General features: G+C 36.4%; 1 protein-coding gene and 1 pseudogene across 14 annotated transcripts in view; both read right to left on the reverse strand.

Annotated features, from left to right (window-relative positions):
- ADK (adenosine kinase) overlaps positions 1–16,375 on the reverse strand; it is a 563,812-nt gene that overhangs the window by 167,418 nt on the left and 380,019 nt on the right. For 10 of the 14 annotated variants that reach the window (XM_045362037.3, XM_065520888.2, XM_005565440.5 and 7 more), the window contains one exon: positions 11,442–11,612. The exons of the other annotated variants lie outside the window; for them this stretch is intronic. In XM_045362037.3, the coding sequence (XP_045217972.2) occupies positions 11,442–11,612 (171 nt within the window). The remainder of the gene's footprint in view (positions 1–11,441; positions 11,613–16,375) is intronic. 14 annotated transcript variants of the gene reach the window in all.
- On the reverse strand, positions 8,674–9,459 carry LOC141407688 (large ribosomal subunit protein bL35m pseudogene; annotated as a pseudogene).

A 16,375-nucleotide genomic window follows, 5' to 3' on the forward strand; every position in this document is an offset into this window, starting at 1 on the left:
CCCGGGAGGTGGAGGTTTCAGTGAGCTGAGATAATGCCACTGCATTCCAGTCTGGGCGACAGAGTAACATTCCATATCAAAATAAATAAATAAATAAAATAAAAATTAATGTTGATAAAATACCATGGACTAATAGATGGCACCTATTTAAATTTTGCTAATTATTTCCCTCATGTCAGAATTTTGGCTTCTTGGCTTCTGTTTTCTCTGTGAAATACTCAAGAGCTAGGTCAAAAGACAGGTTTTCTAAATTTAGGTCTAGCACTTTTTCTACTGTGATATCAATTTACAGTTTTTATTTATAAGGATAAGTCAATGTAATTAAATGATTTTTAATAAACAATAATTTTTGGCTGGGTGAGGTGTCTCATGCCTGTAACCCCAGCACTTGGGAGGCCAAGGTTGGCAGATCACTTGAGGCCTGGAGTTCAAGATCAGCCTGGCCAACATGGCAAAACCCCATCTCTACTAAAAATACAAACATTAGCCGAATGTGATGGCGCATTCCTGTAATCCCAGCTATGCGGAAAGCTGAGACTTGAGAATCGCTTGAACCTGGGGGAGGCGGAGTTTGCAGTGAGCCGAGATTGCATCACTGCACTCCAGCCTGGGTGACAGAGTGAGACCTTGTCTTGAGAAAAAAAAAAAAAAAAATTAAAGGCATTAAATAAGAACATTAAATATGTATTTAATATTTTTCATTTTTTTATATTATGGCATACTATACAAATAATACCAAAATCATCACTTACAAATTTATAGTACAGTAACTGAAACAAATAAAGATTAATAGAAATAGTGAATAAAATAGAAAGGCATTACTGCATAAAATATGATTATCTCCACAGTAATTCAAACTATTTCAAATTACACAGTGTTTTTCTTGAGTGTATTTATTTTCTCCTTGCAATTAAAAACATTTAAATACTCTTCTTGATTTTCTTATAATTTTTTTTTTAGTTTTTAAAAATCAACACACAATAATTAGACGGCTTTTTACCAGTGATGGATGTTAGGTTGGGGATGATTTAAAAGCATTTCATCTTCAGAGAGGCAATATAGTTGACATAAAGAGGGAGAATAAGGAGTAAGAAAGAAAGGAGAGAGCTATGTAGAAAGGCAGGGAGATGCAGAGCACATAGTTAAATAGCCTTTGCATTCTCTGAATCTTTCCCATAGCACATCTTTACAACATGCCACTGACATTAGAAGTCTCCCTTAAGCCGGGCGCGGTGGCTCACGCCTGTAATCCCAGCACTTTGGGAGGCCGAGGCGGGCGGATCACAAGGTCAGGAGATCGAGACCACGGTGAAACCCCGTCTCTACTAAAAATACAAAAAATTAGCCGGGCGCGGTTGTGGGCGCCTGTAGTCCCAGCTACTCGGGAGGCTGAGGCAGGAGAATGGCGTGAACCCGGGAGGCGGAGCTTGCAGTGAGCCGAGATCGCGCCACTGCACTCCAGCCTGGGCGACAGAGCGAGACTCCGTCTCAAAAAAAAAAAAAAGAAGTCTCCCTTGTGCTACAGTCAATCTCACTTTTTTCAGATGAGTAAATATATCAGAAAAACCCTAGGGAGAAAGTTAAATCTAGGAGTGAGCAGCAATTTTACAAAGTTACAATCCTGTGTTAACTGAAATTTCATTATCCTCCTCAGAAAATACAACTATGTCAGAATTTCTTCCAAAAAGCACCATAAGTTTTTGTTTCTTTCTGAAGGGTTATGTATATCCTCCGAAAAAGTTTCTTTCCCAATTCCTTGAGGATTTTATAACCACTTTATATTTTGTCTATATAGCTCCTCTTACTGCTTACAGCAGAAAAAGGGGAATAAAGAGATCTATATGCAGTCTCAGAAAGGTGTTTTCCATCTCTCTTAGGAAGAAACAGGGCATTTCTGTATAGTTTAAAGGGCAGAATTACCAATTTAGATACAGACCCATTCCCTCCATTCATGGGGGAAATATTCTGATATGAAGAAAGGAAAGATCATCTCTTTTGTCAGAATACAGATCTAGGTAACAGTCTTGAATCCCTGGAAATACTTGGAAATCACATCCTTTAAAGAATTAGACTTGGCCAGGCTTGGTCGCTCATGCCTGTAATCCCAGAACCTTAGGGAGGCCAAGGCGGGAAGACTGCTTGAGCCCAGGAGTTTGAGAACAGCCTGGACAACACAGTGAGACCCTGTATCTAACTAATTGATAATAAATAAATTAAATAAAAATTAGACTTGACAAAATTTTTTTAAAATTCCAACAAGAATTTTCTGTGTATATGGACTTGACAGAAAGTTTCTTTTTTTCCTCCCAAACATGTGCTCCAGTGCACAGAAAAATAGTTCTAAAAATTAAAATAATACCTTTACAAAGAAAAAGAAGTGTCTTAACCAAAAGGAGAATATCTGAAATAAATTGTATGCATGTATAGCACTATTTGGTGTACATAATTACATATAGATTCACACAGATTTTTTATCTTAAAATAGCAAATGACTTCTATTTTACAGAAGTATGGAAACTGAAAAATTACTTAAGATACCTGTATCAAAGTTATTTACAGTTTAAAGAATTGATGGTTTCAAATTATTAATTCACTATTAGAAACATTAAAATGGATTTAACAGTGTAAACAAAGTATCAATAAAGTCTCCTCCTATCCACATGGCAGTAAAATATATAACAGAAGAAAAAGCCAATGTATCCCATCTGGTTTAGTAAAAAGATGATGATAGTTTACTTATAAAGAGATACAAGCATCACTCAGGCTTAGAAGACATGGACAACAAACCTAAAGACATTTTTATATTTTCTTTCAAAATGTCCTGATCTATCTAGTAGTATTTCTGTTTTTGGCACATCCTGTCCAAATATGAGTAAAGCTACTCAACAACAAAAACAACCACAACAAACTGCAGAATTTTGTTCACTGTTTTGTAATTCACTTGTTGATAAACTAGATTTTTAAGCTAAATCAACACTCTGTAAATAAAGTAATTTCAATTTTCTTGGTGTATATTAGAGATTTTTAATATATTGAATCCTCTGTGAGATTAATAGACAAAATGGCTTTCCCTATAAGAAACTTTGCAATGTGGGAACATTGCCAGCAAATGGACTAATGAAGCAGAGCAATATATTCTCTCTCTCTCTCTTTTTTTTTTTTTTTTTTGACAGAGTCTTGCTCTGTTGCGAGGCTGGAGTGCAGTGGCATGATTTTGGCTTACGGAAACCTCCACCTCCAGGGTTCTCAGGATTCTCCTGCCTCAGCCTCCCGAGTAGCTGGGACTACAGGCGCATGCCACCATGCCCAGCTAATTTTTATATTTTTACTAGAGACGGGGTTTCACCATGCTGGCGAGGCTGGTCTGGAACTCCTGACCTCAGGTGATCTGCCCACCTTGGCGTCCCAAAGTGCTGGGATTACAGGTGTGAGCCACTGCACCCGGCCTATATATCTTTATAAATTGAAATCATTTGTGAGATTCAAAATACTAGATATGAGGGGGAGCTTTGTCTAAAGCATATCATTCTTATCCCTATGAAAAAATTCAACTGAATTCTTCTACCCCATTTCAAACTGCTGTTTTATTATTGCAACTATCTTAAAGTGCATGGTATGGGTGATTTGACTTTTCACTGTGGAATTAAGCGGTAACTCTTGACAAAGCAGTTATTATCATGAGATAATTGACCGTATTTGAGAGTTAAGCATCCTGAGGCAAAGTTGAGTGTACTTAATCCTGGCAGGTTAATTATCTAGTGATTATGGAGCCTTGAAAGGTATTACTCCTAAGAACCATTTGCAAAATGACATAATTTTAAAAAACTTCTTAATTTAATAAAAATGAAAAACAAGAATAATCAAGTTCTTTAGTCATCTACTGATAGATAATGACTACAAAGCAGCTTGCATTAAGGGGCATCAATGGATTATAATTACCTTTGTGTAGAATGTCCTTTATTAAGCTGATTTCGTGTGAGTGTAGCTAACAAATGGTTGTTGCTGAAGGGAAAATTTCAAACTTCGAAGATGTCAGAAACAAATTAAAACTACAACGTAATATTAAAGAGTTTTTATACTGCAGTAATTTTGGAACTACTTTAACAAGGATAACCAATCAATTCAGATGTGTAATCTAAAAGTACAAAATGCAATGTAACAGCTTACCCAAGATTTTAAATTAAAGAAACAGAAATTTGTCACTATGTATTTCTGAACCTTGGCTGAAAGTAAACCACACAAATCAAAACCAAAGTGAGATGCCACCTCATGCCCAGCAGGATGGCTATTACTTTTTAAATGCAAAATAAGCATTGGTGAGGAGGTGGAGAAATTGGAACCCTTGTGTATTGATGGTAGGAATGTAAAATGGTGTACCTGTTGTGGATCCGACAGTTCCACATCTAGGTATATATCCAAAAGAGTTAAAAGCAGGAACTCAAACAGATACTTGTACGTTAACATTCACAGTAGCACTGTTCATAATAATCAAAGATGGAAACAAATTAAATGTCTATCAACAGATGAAGCAATAAAACAAAATTTCACACATACAATGAAATATTATTCAGCCTTATACAAGACAAAATTCTGATAACACACTATAACATGAATGAAGTTTAAAAAGATTATGCTAAGTGAAATTAAGTCAGACAACTTTTGTATGATCCTATTTGTATGAGGTACCTAAAACAGGCACTTTCATAGACAGACAGTAAAACAGTTACGAAGGGTGAGGGGGGAGGAGGAAATAGGAAATAGCGAGTTATTATTTAATGGGTACAGAGCTTCTGCTTGGGTTGATTTAAAAAAAAGAGTTCTGGGGAGGAATAGTGGCAATGGCTACACAACATTGCAAATGTACTTAATGCCACTGATTTGTACACTTAAAAATAGTTAAAATGGTATAAATTTTATATTGTGTATGTTTTTTACCAGAATTTTAAAAAAGTAAATTGTATCATTTAGTAATTATAATTTGGTTATGTCACAAGAATATAGCAATGGTATTACTGTGGATACTTCACTTTTTGTCCCAGCATGTGTCTAACCAAATATTTTCAGATATTTTTCAGAGAGAAATATCATTTCCCCTGGGTTCACTAACAAATAAGGCATACTGGGGTCACATATGGGGAGAATTCAGCTTAAAAGGCACTACAGTTAAGGGTACACTCAATAAAAAAGAAGAACTACCTAAAAGAAATGTCAGGCATTATTTTAGATTTCAAGAGGAACTTTACTAATTTATAATAAAATCTAACAGTATTAATCTTAGAATGTGGGAAAAAATGAATCAATTTCATAACACGTTTAAGCTACAAGAAAAAATTTACAAGATTATCTAGTATTTCTATGCAAATCCCCTCAATTTACAGATGAGGAAACGGAAGAAAAAGTAGTTGATAAGTAAGTCAGAGAGATGATTTAAATTAAGGGAACAAAAAATAGCTTTAATAATCTAAACATTTTATTTTAATATATAAAGATACATCATTTGCTAATATTTAAAATAGGGTCAGCTGGGTGCAGTGGCTCACACCTGTAACCTCAGCACGTTGGGAGGCAGAGGCGGGCAGTTCAAAATCACTTGAGGCCAGGAGTTCAAAATCAGCCTGGCCAATATGGCAAAAACCCATCTCCTCTAAAAATACAAAAATTAGCCGGGCATGATTGTGCATGCCTGTAGTCTCAGCTACTCAGGAGGCTGAGGCACGAGAATTGCTTGAACCTGGGAAGTGGAGGCAGCAGTGAGCTGAGACTGCACCACTGCACTCCAGCCAAGGCAACAAGAGCAAGACTCTATCTCAAAAAAAAAAAAAAAAAAAAAAATAGGGTCAAAACCTTTGAACATGCCTACATACTGACATTCTAGAGATTTTCTTGTAGAACCACATCTAGAATTCATAGTTCATGAATTTTCATTTTGCTTTCTTAAAAATTTTATTTTTAGACAGGGTCTTACTCTGTTACCCAGACCAGAGTGCAGTTGCATGACTGTGGCTCACTGCAGCCTCAACCTCCCAGGTGCAAATGATCCTCCCACCTCAGCTTCCTGAGTAGCTGGGAATACAGGTGTGTGCCACCATGCCTGGTTAATTAAAAAAAATATAGTTGTAGAGATGTGGTCCAACTATGCTGCCCAGGCTGGTTTCCAACACCTGTGCTCAAGCGATCCTCCCACTTCAACTTCCTAAAGTGCTAGGATTACAGGTGTGAGCTATGGTGCCCGGCCTAGTTTCAACCTTTTTAAAGCATAGAGAAAACATAAAGACACCTATGAAGCACTCCTGAATACAGATGTCTACAGCTTTTTACTGCCTTTAATCTTTTACACTAAAAATAACTCATATGTATTTAGTTTTAGACCCAAATTTAACTAATTAAACTAATTCTCATTCTACTTGCATTCATATTTCATCAGAATATATAATGTTAAATAAATAATGAACACAAATTTCACAAAGTTTAGGAAAAACAAAATTAACTTTTTGTAAGCAAATAACTTTGTTGGAACAGAAGTAAGGTGATATAGCAGAAAGCAGCCCAATAGCCATGAGTTTTCCCTCATGTACTTCGTACTATTCATTATGTTTTAACAGGGATGAACGGAGAGTGTGAGTTATCAAAGCAAGTTAAAGTGAAGTGAAACTCTATAGATAACATGATCAACACTCCTAACACTACTAACAACATTACCTAACAAAAATTGTGTATATATTCTATGAGCCAAGCTGAAACTTTACATGCATTAGAAAAATGACATGGAATTGCCTTGTAGATTACATGATGGTTTTTATGAACACCCTTTTTAACTTTAAAGCATTATTCAATAGTAGGGTATGATAATTTTTAGTTGTCTGTCATGATTAGAACCCAGGACTATCAAAACCCTCTTCCTCTGGCTTGACGTTGCTACTTAAACATAAGGGGATATTCCATGGAAATAAAAGATGTTTAATATATGGTGATCAAAAAATAAGAAATTGGCCCTTCTTTATTTTAGCAATGTATTTTTGGAACTTAATGGCTCTAGAATAATGTTTCCTACTTTTAAGCATATAAATGGAATCATAAAGTTTACATTCATTTTAATAGCTTTACTGAGGTATAACTGACATACAATTATCTGCACAAATTAAAAGTGTATAATTAGATAAAACTTGACATATGTATAAAGTTCTGCAACCACAACCTCAATCGGAACACATCTATTGCTCCTAAAAGTTTCTTCGTGTCCGTTTGTGATCACTGCCTCATAGCATATCCCTGTCCCCAGACAACAATGGATCTGCCAACACTATAAATTTGTTTGCATTTTCTAGAATATAAATAGAATCATATAGAATGTACTTTATAGTATCTTTCACTCAGCATAGGTATTCTAAAATTCTTCTATGCTGTTGGTTCATTTCTTACCAATAGTACAATTCTTTTATAGGTGAGTAGTATTTTATTCTATGGAAATATCACAATTTGTTTATCTAGTTACTAGTTGGTGGATGTTTGGTTTATTTTCCAGACTTTGGCTATTACAAATAAAGCTGCTATAAACACCTGTGTATGTCTTTACATGGACAGATGCTTTCATCTGTCCTGGGTGAATATCTAAGAGTGGGATAGCCAGGTTAGGTCATTTGGAGGATGTATATTTAACTTTGTAAGAAACAAGAACACCATTCTCCAAAGTAGTTGTACCATTTTACATTCTAGCAGCTCCATATATCCTTACCAATATTTAGTATGGTCACACTTTTACACCTTCTAATAGCTGTGCAGTTGTTTGTTATATGGGTTGAAGTTTGCGTTTTTGGATATGGATATTTAATTGCTCCAGAACGACTTGTCAAAAAGACTGCTTTCAGTTATTTTGAGTAATATACCTAGAAGTAGAACTGCTAGATCATATGGTAATAATTCTATGTTTAACATCTTGAGGAACCACCAAATTGTCTTCTACGTTCCCATTTTACATTCCCACCAGCAATACACAAGTGTTTCCAATTTCTCCACATCTTCACCAATACTTGTTAGTTTCCATGTTTTAAAACAATTGTCATTCTGATGGGTGTGAAGTGGTATCTAATTTTGGTTTTGATTTGCACTTCTTGACTGGTTATGTTGAGCATCTTTTCACGTGTTTACTGGCCATCTGCATATCTTCTTCAAATAAATGTTTATTAAATTCCTTTGATCATTATTGAATTATGTTGTTAGTTTGCTTATTGTTGAGTTGTTACTGTGTTAAATATTCTGAATATGAATCCTTTATCAGATATATTATTTGCAAATATTAACTCCCATTCTACTAGTTGTTTTTTTACATTCTTGATAGTGTCCTTTGATGCACAAGAGTTGCTAATTTTGATGATGTTTAACTTATCTATTTTTTCCATTTGTTGCTTGTACTTTGGAGTCTTTTTTTTTTTTTTAAAGTGAAGATTGTTTTGATATCATCAGCATCTGCTGCAAACTTAAACCACTTTTAGGACTATTCTTTTCTCTTTTGTGTCTACCAAACTTTTAGCATCGTTCCCTGGTTCTAAATACATTTTCCACCTTCTTTTTACATGTCTTTTACAGATTTGAGCTTTTTTTTTTTAAGTTTTAAAACTTTTATAAGTTTAATGTTGTCACTGTATGTTTACATATTCATTGGTACAATTTACATCGAGTTTTTTACTTATCCATTTTTGCAAAGATATGTACACAAAGATACATATTCAATAACTGAGAAATAAGTGAAACTTATCTATACTTTCAGGTTTGTTCGATCATGATACTTCTGATAAGGATCATGGGCATATCAGTTTCGCCTCTTCCAGAAGGACGTCGTCATTTTATCTTAAGAGTTTACTCTGGGTTTTATTGCAGAATATAAATTCCCTCAATCGCTTTTTTCTTGCAGGTGCCTTTTTCCATAATTTTTTCTTATAACCAGCCCTTCTCTTCCAAAGGCCACAATGAAGTCTAAGAAACCTATAGATGACAGCTTTCACAATCTTTCTCTTGCCTTTTCGTATACTGAGGTATGTTAGAGATCTGACTGGCAGCTTCAAGATACTTGGAAGCAAGGGGACCACTCTATTAAAGATCGCTGAAGTATGCTCACATGTCAGGTTTCTCTCAGATGTGGTAAGTCTGGGAGTGGAGAAAACAACTGGTGTCTGAATATGACTAAAACGTCCAGTGGACAATGCAGAAATAAGAGGCATTTTTGACACAGTTTCGGTAGGCTGAAGATGCCAAAATATTCAGAGGCCATAAGATTACTGAAGCTACTCTCACTGCACGGGCAAAGGCAGAGGCAGCCATCTTGTCATCCTCCAAATTTGAGCTCTTATTAAAGAGTTTTCTGTGTGCTCTGCAATTTTTTTAAAAAGATCCCTCCACATTCTCTCCTTAATTAAGATCATTTGTGACTATAAAATCCAAATAGCATTTTTTTATGGCATTCAATCTCCCTAAGCTTTCTTTACTTCCAAAGTCTCATTCTTTGGAATCATATTTTATTTATTTATTTATTTATTTATTTAAGAGGGAGTCTCGCTCTGTCGCCCAGGCTGGAGTGCAGTGGCGCAATCTTGGCTCACTGCAAGCTCCGTCTCCCGGGTTCATGCCATTCTCCTGCCTCAGTCTCCCAAGTAACTGGGACTACAGGCACCTGCCACCGTGCCCGGCTAATTTTTTGTATTTTAAGTAGAGACAGGGTTTCACCGTGTTAGCCAGGATGGTCTCAATCTCCTGACTTTGTGATCCACCTGCCTCTGCCTCCCAAAGTGCTGGGATTACAGACGTGAACCACCGTGCCCGGCCCTTTGGAATCATATTTATCTTTTTAAAAAGTTTTAAGATTTGTCTCTTAAACTCTGGAGAACTTATTTAAGTGCTGCCAGTCTGATCTTTCATGACTAAGAACTCTAGACCAAGTGTTAACTTCTCCCAGTGATTCTCAAGACTACTGACACCAATGCTTTAATATTATTCAAAGGGCTTGAGTAGCACTTTTCCCAATTACTTCTTTTACCCTTTGGAAAATAAAACTGTTAATAAGGAAAAAACTAAATGGTAGATTTAGACAAATTAGGCTTCTAGCAGCTATCTGGCACTTCATTATTACCACTATTTCTTGCCGGTATTTCAATTTGTGAATTATCAAGAATATAGCATTTCCTTCCAATGTCACCATTTGTTACCAATGTAACCATTACCTTTGCAGATATATTATGATATTATTTCTATGGATCATCTTTTAATCTTTACCCAGGTGATCTCATAAATTTCCAGGTCAATTTTTATGTTATTCTAGGCAGACAGCAGTTATTAGATATAAAATTAATGAATATATTCAAACTATGTTAGAACTATGGAATTAGAATCAGAATGAACTTCTGGGATGATTAAGACAGTACCTTCATTGTATACATTAAACCATCAAGTGACATGGCCAAGGCACAGGAAGACACACTGAAGGCTTTTTTCCTCTTTCATGGATTTTTCAAAGAGGTATAAACAGTAAATAAGCAATCAAAGTAAATAAGCATTTAAGTAAATAAGCATTTCCATAATTTAGAATGGAAGAAAATACATTCTCGCTAGAAAGAAAAAACTGTAATTGTTGAGATGAAATTCCATTTTATCACCTTCCACTATAACAAACAATATTTAAAAAATGATATTGTTAATAAAGAAATATAAATGCAATATATCAAAATTTACTCATAATTTATTAAACAAACATCAAATGGACTTAGACTCTGAAGAGACTTAAAAAAGTGATGAATGTGCTTTTTATCCTGATTGTGGTCATAGCAACAGGTCAGGTATCCATTTGTAAAAACTCACAGAAATTACAGTAAAAAGGATAACTCTTACTATAGGTAAATTAAATCTCAAACACCTAAACTTTAAAAAATAAATGTTGGGCCAGGCACAGTGGCTCATGCCTGTAATCCTAGCACTTTGGGAGGCTGAGGCGACCAGATCACCTGAGGTCAGGAGTTTGTGACCAGCCTGGCCAACACGGTGAAACCCTGTCTCTACTAAAAATAGTAGAGGGCATGGTGGCAGGCACCTATAACCCCAGCTACTTGGGAGGCTGAGGCAGGAGAATTGCTTGAACCCGGGAAGGAGAGGTTGCAGTGAACCGAGATCATGCCATTACACTCCAGCCTGGGCGAAGAGAGGGAAACTCCATCTCAAAAAAATATAAATAAATAAATACATATTTCACTAAGAAAGAAGTTAGTATATACTGAAGGAAATATTGAAAATATTGAGAGCAGTCAATTGACATTGAGGCAATTTTGTTGCACAATTCTCAAGGATATTTACACAAAAATTTAGGATTTAATTTATATATTTCTAAACATATATACACAGATCAGAAATAAACAAACAAAAAACCCCCAGGTTCTTTTGAAAAAGGAAAGGTAACTCACTGTCTCATTTCCAAAAAGTATGTCAACATAAGGCATAACTTTCATCAATGATTCCTTGTAGAACTGGCTAATAAATGGTGCAGACAGATTCAAAGTGAAAATCCTGTTGTTTTCAGAAGCATGGTGAGCCACTTTTAATACTGACTCTGGAGAAACTGTAAGAAAAAAGCCCTGAATGAAGAAAAAAGGAGGGAAAATTAGAAATGCCATCTCCACAGTCACTCCTAGAATAAAAGAAACCTAAACAAAATACAAAAGTATATAAAATACAATTATAAAATGCAAGGCAGAAAATAGCAACATTTGACTGGAAGGGTATTTGATTATATGAGTACCATATGCTTGATACATGCCATTACTTCAGAGAATAAAGCATTACTTATTTCATACTAGGTTTATATGCTCAATACTAAAGAATTCTGGAAATTCATGAAAGAAAAAATATTTGAAAGGTCTCATTCAAGAAAATAATTACATTTGAATTAGGGAAACTGTACTACGAAGGCAAACTGAATCCTTTTAGCTTCTTACAAACAGTTCAGAATATATATTTTTTGAGACAAGGTTTCACTATATTGTCCAGGCTGGTTCTGAACTCTTGGGATAAAGCAATCCTCCTACCACAGTTCAGAATATATATTTTTTGAGATAAGGTTTCACTATATTGTCCAGGCTGGTTCTGAACTCTTGGGATAAAGCAATCCTCCTACCTCAGCCCTCCAAGTAGCTGGGATTACAGGTGCGTACCACTAAGCCTGGCTGTTTATATTCTTATAAGTGACTTAAAAATAATCTGTTTATTAAGATCATAACTTCTGGCCAGGCACAATGAATCACACCTGGAATTCTAGTGCTTTGGGAGGCCAACGTGGGCTGATCACTTGGGTCCAGGAGTTCCAAACCAGCCTGGGCAACATGGCGGAACTCCATTTCTACAAAAATTTCAAAAATTAGCTGAGTGTGTTGGTGTGTGCCTGTGGTCCCAGCTACTCATGAGACTGAGATGGGAGGACTGCTATAGCCCAGGAAGTGGAGGTTGAAGTGAGCCGAGATCATACCACTGCACTCCAGACTGGGAGACACAAGGAGACCTTGTCTCAAAATAAATCAATAAATCATAACTTGTTACGTTAAGAAATATTTAAGTTGATTTTTGAGGAAGATTCTGAATTAGAATTTTCAAATAATGAGAAAAGGATTCAGTAATGCAAAATAAAAATATTTAATTAAAATTTCATGTCAGGAAAGCTGCATTTTTTTTTTTTTTTGAGACGGAGTCTTGCTCTGTCACCCAGGCCAGATCTCGGCTCACTGCAAGCTCCGCCTCCCGGGTTCACGCCATTCTCCTGCCTCAGCCTCCCGAGTAGCTGGGACTACAGGCGCCCGCCACCTCGCCCGGCTAGTTTTTTGTATTTTTTAGTAGAGACGGGGTTTCACCGTGTTAGCCAGGATGGTCTCGATCTCCTGACCTCGTGATCCACCCGTCTCGGCCTCCCAAAGTGCTGGGATTACAGGCTTGAGCCACCGCGCCCGGCCTGGAAAGCTGCATTTAAAATGCTATTTATCTACAGCTTTAATATTAATGAAAGTCTTATTAAAACACATTTATGCGGCCGGGCGCGGTGGCTCAAGCCTGTAATCCCAGCACTTTGGGAGGCCGAGACGGGCGGATCACGAGGTCAGGAGATCGTGTTAGCCATCCTGGCTAACACGGTGAAACCCCGTCTCTACTAAAAAATACAAAAAAAAAACTAGCCGGGCGAGGTGGCGGGTGCCTGTAGTCCCAGCTACTCGGGAGGCTGAGGCAGGAGAATGGCGTGAACCCGGGAGGCGGAGCTTGCAGTGAGCCGAGATCTGGCCATTGCACTCCAGCCTGGGTGACACAGCAAGACTCCGTCTCAAAAACAAAAAAACAACAACAACAACAAAAAAACACATTTATGCTTTCTAGATGAAAGCATAAGCAAAGACATACATGTATATATAGGAAATTAGTTTGGATGGTGCACAAACAAGTAAAGGAATACACAAAGGGCAATAATAAAAGACTTGAAAAGGTCGGCAAAGTTAAGAATACAAAGGGCCTTGGGTGGCAGGGTAGGAATCTATTTGGTAGGCAATGTGTGAGACGGGTAGGGATGGATCATGAGTAATGAATATTTCCTTGAAAGGAAGGAATAACAAGCTTATGGGAAAATATAAAGCAAAGTTTACCTGGGCAGCAACAATTCAGCAATGGTTAATAAATGTCTACATTTGGCTGTGTAAAAGAAAACCACACTAGGAGTACTACATACAGGACTTGGTGATTGTTTAAGATGTGGAAGGCAAAGAAGAAAAGAGTAAACAGATGATTGAGATTTTTGAATTTGGTTCTACCATTAATAAAAGTAGAAAATTCCAGAATAAGATCTGGCTTAGATGGTAAAGAGTGTTTAGTTGTGGTCATACTGCAGTTGAGGTTCTAAGGGATCTCTAAGTATCTACCAGAAAGTTGGACTTAGAGTAAAGGCCATGAAAAAGGAGAGGTCAAAGAGGTATTGTGATTCCCAAGGCAGAGAACACAGAACAAAAGAGGACGAAGGAAAGAATGCAGAATAAAAATTAGAGGAAATAAAAAAGGAAAAGGAGAAAACAAGAGGAGGCCAAATGAGGAGAGTAGAAGTGATGGTGGAGAAACTGAGCAAGGGAAATTTTAAGAAGGTGCTATGGGGAAGTAGAGAAAGAAAGGAATGAGTAAAAGTCGTAAGATTTGATGATTAACAGAAAGCACTTAGTATGATGGTAAAAGTAGTTGTTAAAAAAAGGAATGGTGAGAAAGTAAGGTAAGAATAATTATTTTCAAAGCTTCATCAGTAATGATAATAAAACCATTTGAAATGTAATGAGTAATTATTTGTGTCCCAGGCACTATACTACATAGCAATTCAGTTATTGTTTTTTCCTTACATCAAACCTATGAGGTGGACACTTATTAGTTTCTTTTGATAAATAAAGCAAGATAGAGAAGTTAAGAGATGTTTCCTAGGACACACAGCTTACAAGTGATGAAGCCTGGATTCATATGACTCCAGATATGTTGCTAGTTTGAGCAGATAATAAGAGGAAGAAAAGGCACAAACGCTTTTTTTGCGGGGTAGGGTGGGCAGGGAAAGGAGGGAATAAGAGATTTGCTTTTAACGGCAGGGAAAGTTGGAAAGATTTTGCTTTTCAAAGAAAAGGATCTATTGGAGAAACAGAAGAATGAAGAGGCAAGGGAGGGAGGATAATTGGAGCTAAGAACTAGAGTAAGTGGGAGCACTGGAAAGTAGAAGAGGAGAAGAACTGGCTTGTAAATGGAAGAAATAACCTTGAAAATATAAAATAAACTTCTTCTAAAAGTTACAAAAATGCTGAGATATTCACTTATAACTGAGGGACTAACGATTTCCATAATGCAAACTTTGAAAAGTTTAAAAAGAAAAAAAAAAACTCTTTTAAAATAGCAAAGACTTGGAATCAACCCAAATGTCCATCAGTGACAGACTGGATTAAGAAAATGTGGCACATATACACCATGGAATACTATGCAGCCATAAAAAAGGATGAGTTTGTGTCCTTTGTAGGGACATGGATGCAGCTGGAAACCATCATTCTCAGCAAACTATTGCAAGAACAGAAAACCAAACACCGCATGTTCTCATCATAGGTGGGAACCGAACAATGAGATCACTTGGACTCGGGAAGGGGACCATCACACACCGGGGCCTATCACGGGGAGGGGGGAGGGAGGAGGGATTGCATTGGGAGTTATACCTGATGTAAATGACGAGTTGATGGGTGCTGACGAGTTGATGGGTGCAGCATGCCAACATGGCACAGGTATACATATGTAACAAACCTGCACGTTATGCACATGTACCCTAGAACTTAAAGTATAATAATAATAAAAAAAAAAAATGCTCAGGTTTAACCACTTCTTCAGGTCTTCATTTCCTTGTGAAGGCTCCCATGTCATGTAAGGCTTCTATTAAATAAATTGTATGTTTTTATCTTGTTTAAAAATAAAATAAAATAAAATATTACTTTCAAATTTCAAATAGACTACAATAAGACTAAAAAAATTAATTTTGTAGCAGGAGCCATGTGTATTGGGATCCATCTTTGAAGGAAGGGTTTATTGCCCTCATATATTCTGAGACATTAAGAGAGAATCGTCTACTATAATTGTGTCAGGGCCTAGAATACAATACTCCAAAATATGGCCCCCTAGCAATTGAGAAAACCGCAGAAGCAAGGTCACTCTGACCTTCTCCCACCTTTCTGTGTGAAAGCTAGCCATAAAACCCTATTCCAAAGGGGTCCTGCCCTATACCTGGCAGCCAAGAATAATCTAACAGATGGGACTTGCTGGCTTCTATCTCCTCCAACCCTAAGTTTGTTACCATTAGATCATATCCCTTTTGTCTAATCATGTTTCTCTACAACTATCCATGTCTTTCATCAGACTTCGCATAAAAATACAGTTTTTGCTGGTCTTTGGGTCTTAATTTCTGAAGGCTCCTGTGTCATGTAAAACTTCGTTAAATAAATTTATTATGCTTTTCTCTTGTTAATCTCTTTCGTTACAGAGGGTTCAGTCATGACCCTTGCGATGGATGAGGAAAATATGTTACTTTTTCTCCCCTACAGCTGCCTCTTATCACTTTAAAGTACTGCTAGTGAAATTCTAAATGTTTTAGTATGTTTAGTGAAATACAAAATGTTTTTGTATAATAACAATATTTTCTCATCATTTAAAAATTCAATTAATTCTTTATCAATATTCAAGTGTTCTAAGAGGCAACAAATCTTAGTCTATTATTTTTAAATGTTTTTATCTTTCTTTTTTAACCAAGTATCCTATCACTTGCAAACTATGAGCATCCAAGCTGCTGCTGTGCTATTTCTGTCAC

The sequence above is a fragment of the Macaca fascicularis genome, chromosome 9 (genome assembly GCF_037993035.2).
Source record: "Macaca fascicularis isolate 582-1 chromosome 9, T2T-MFA8v1.1".
NCBI lineage: Eukaryota > Metazoa > Chordata > Mammalia > Primates > Cercopithecidae > Macaca > Macaca fascicularis.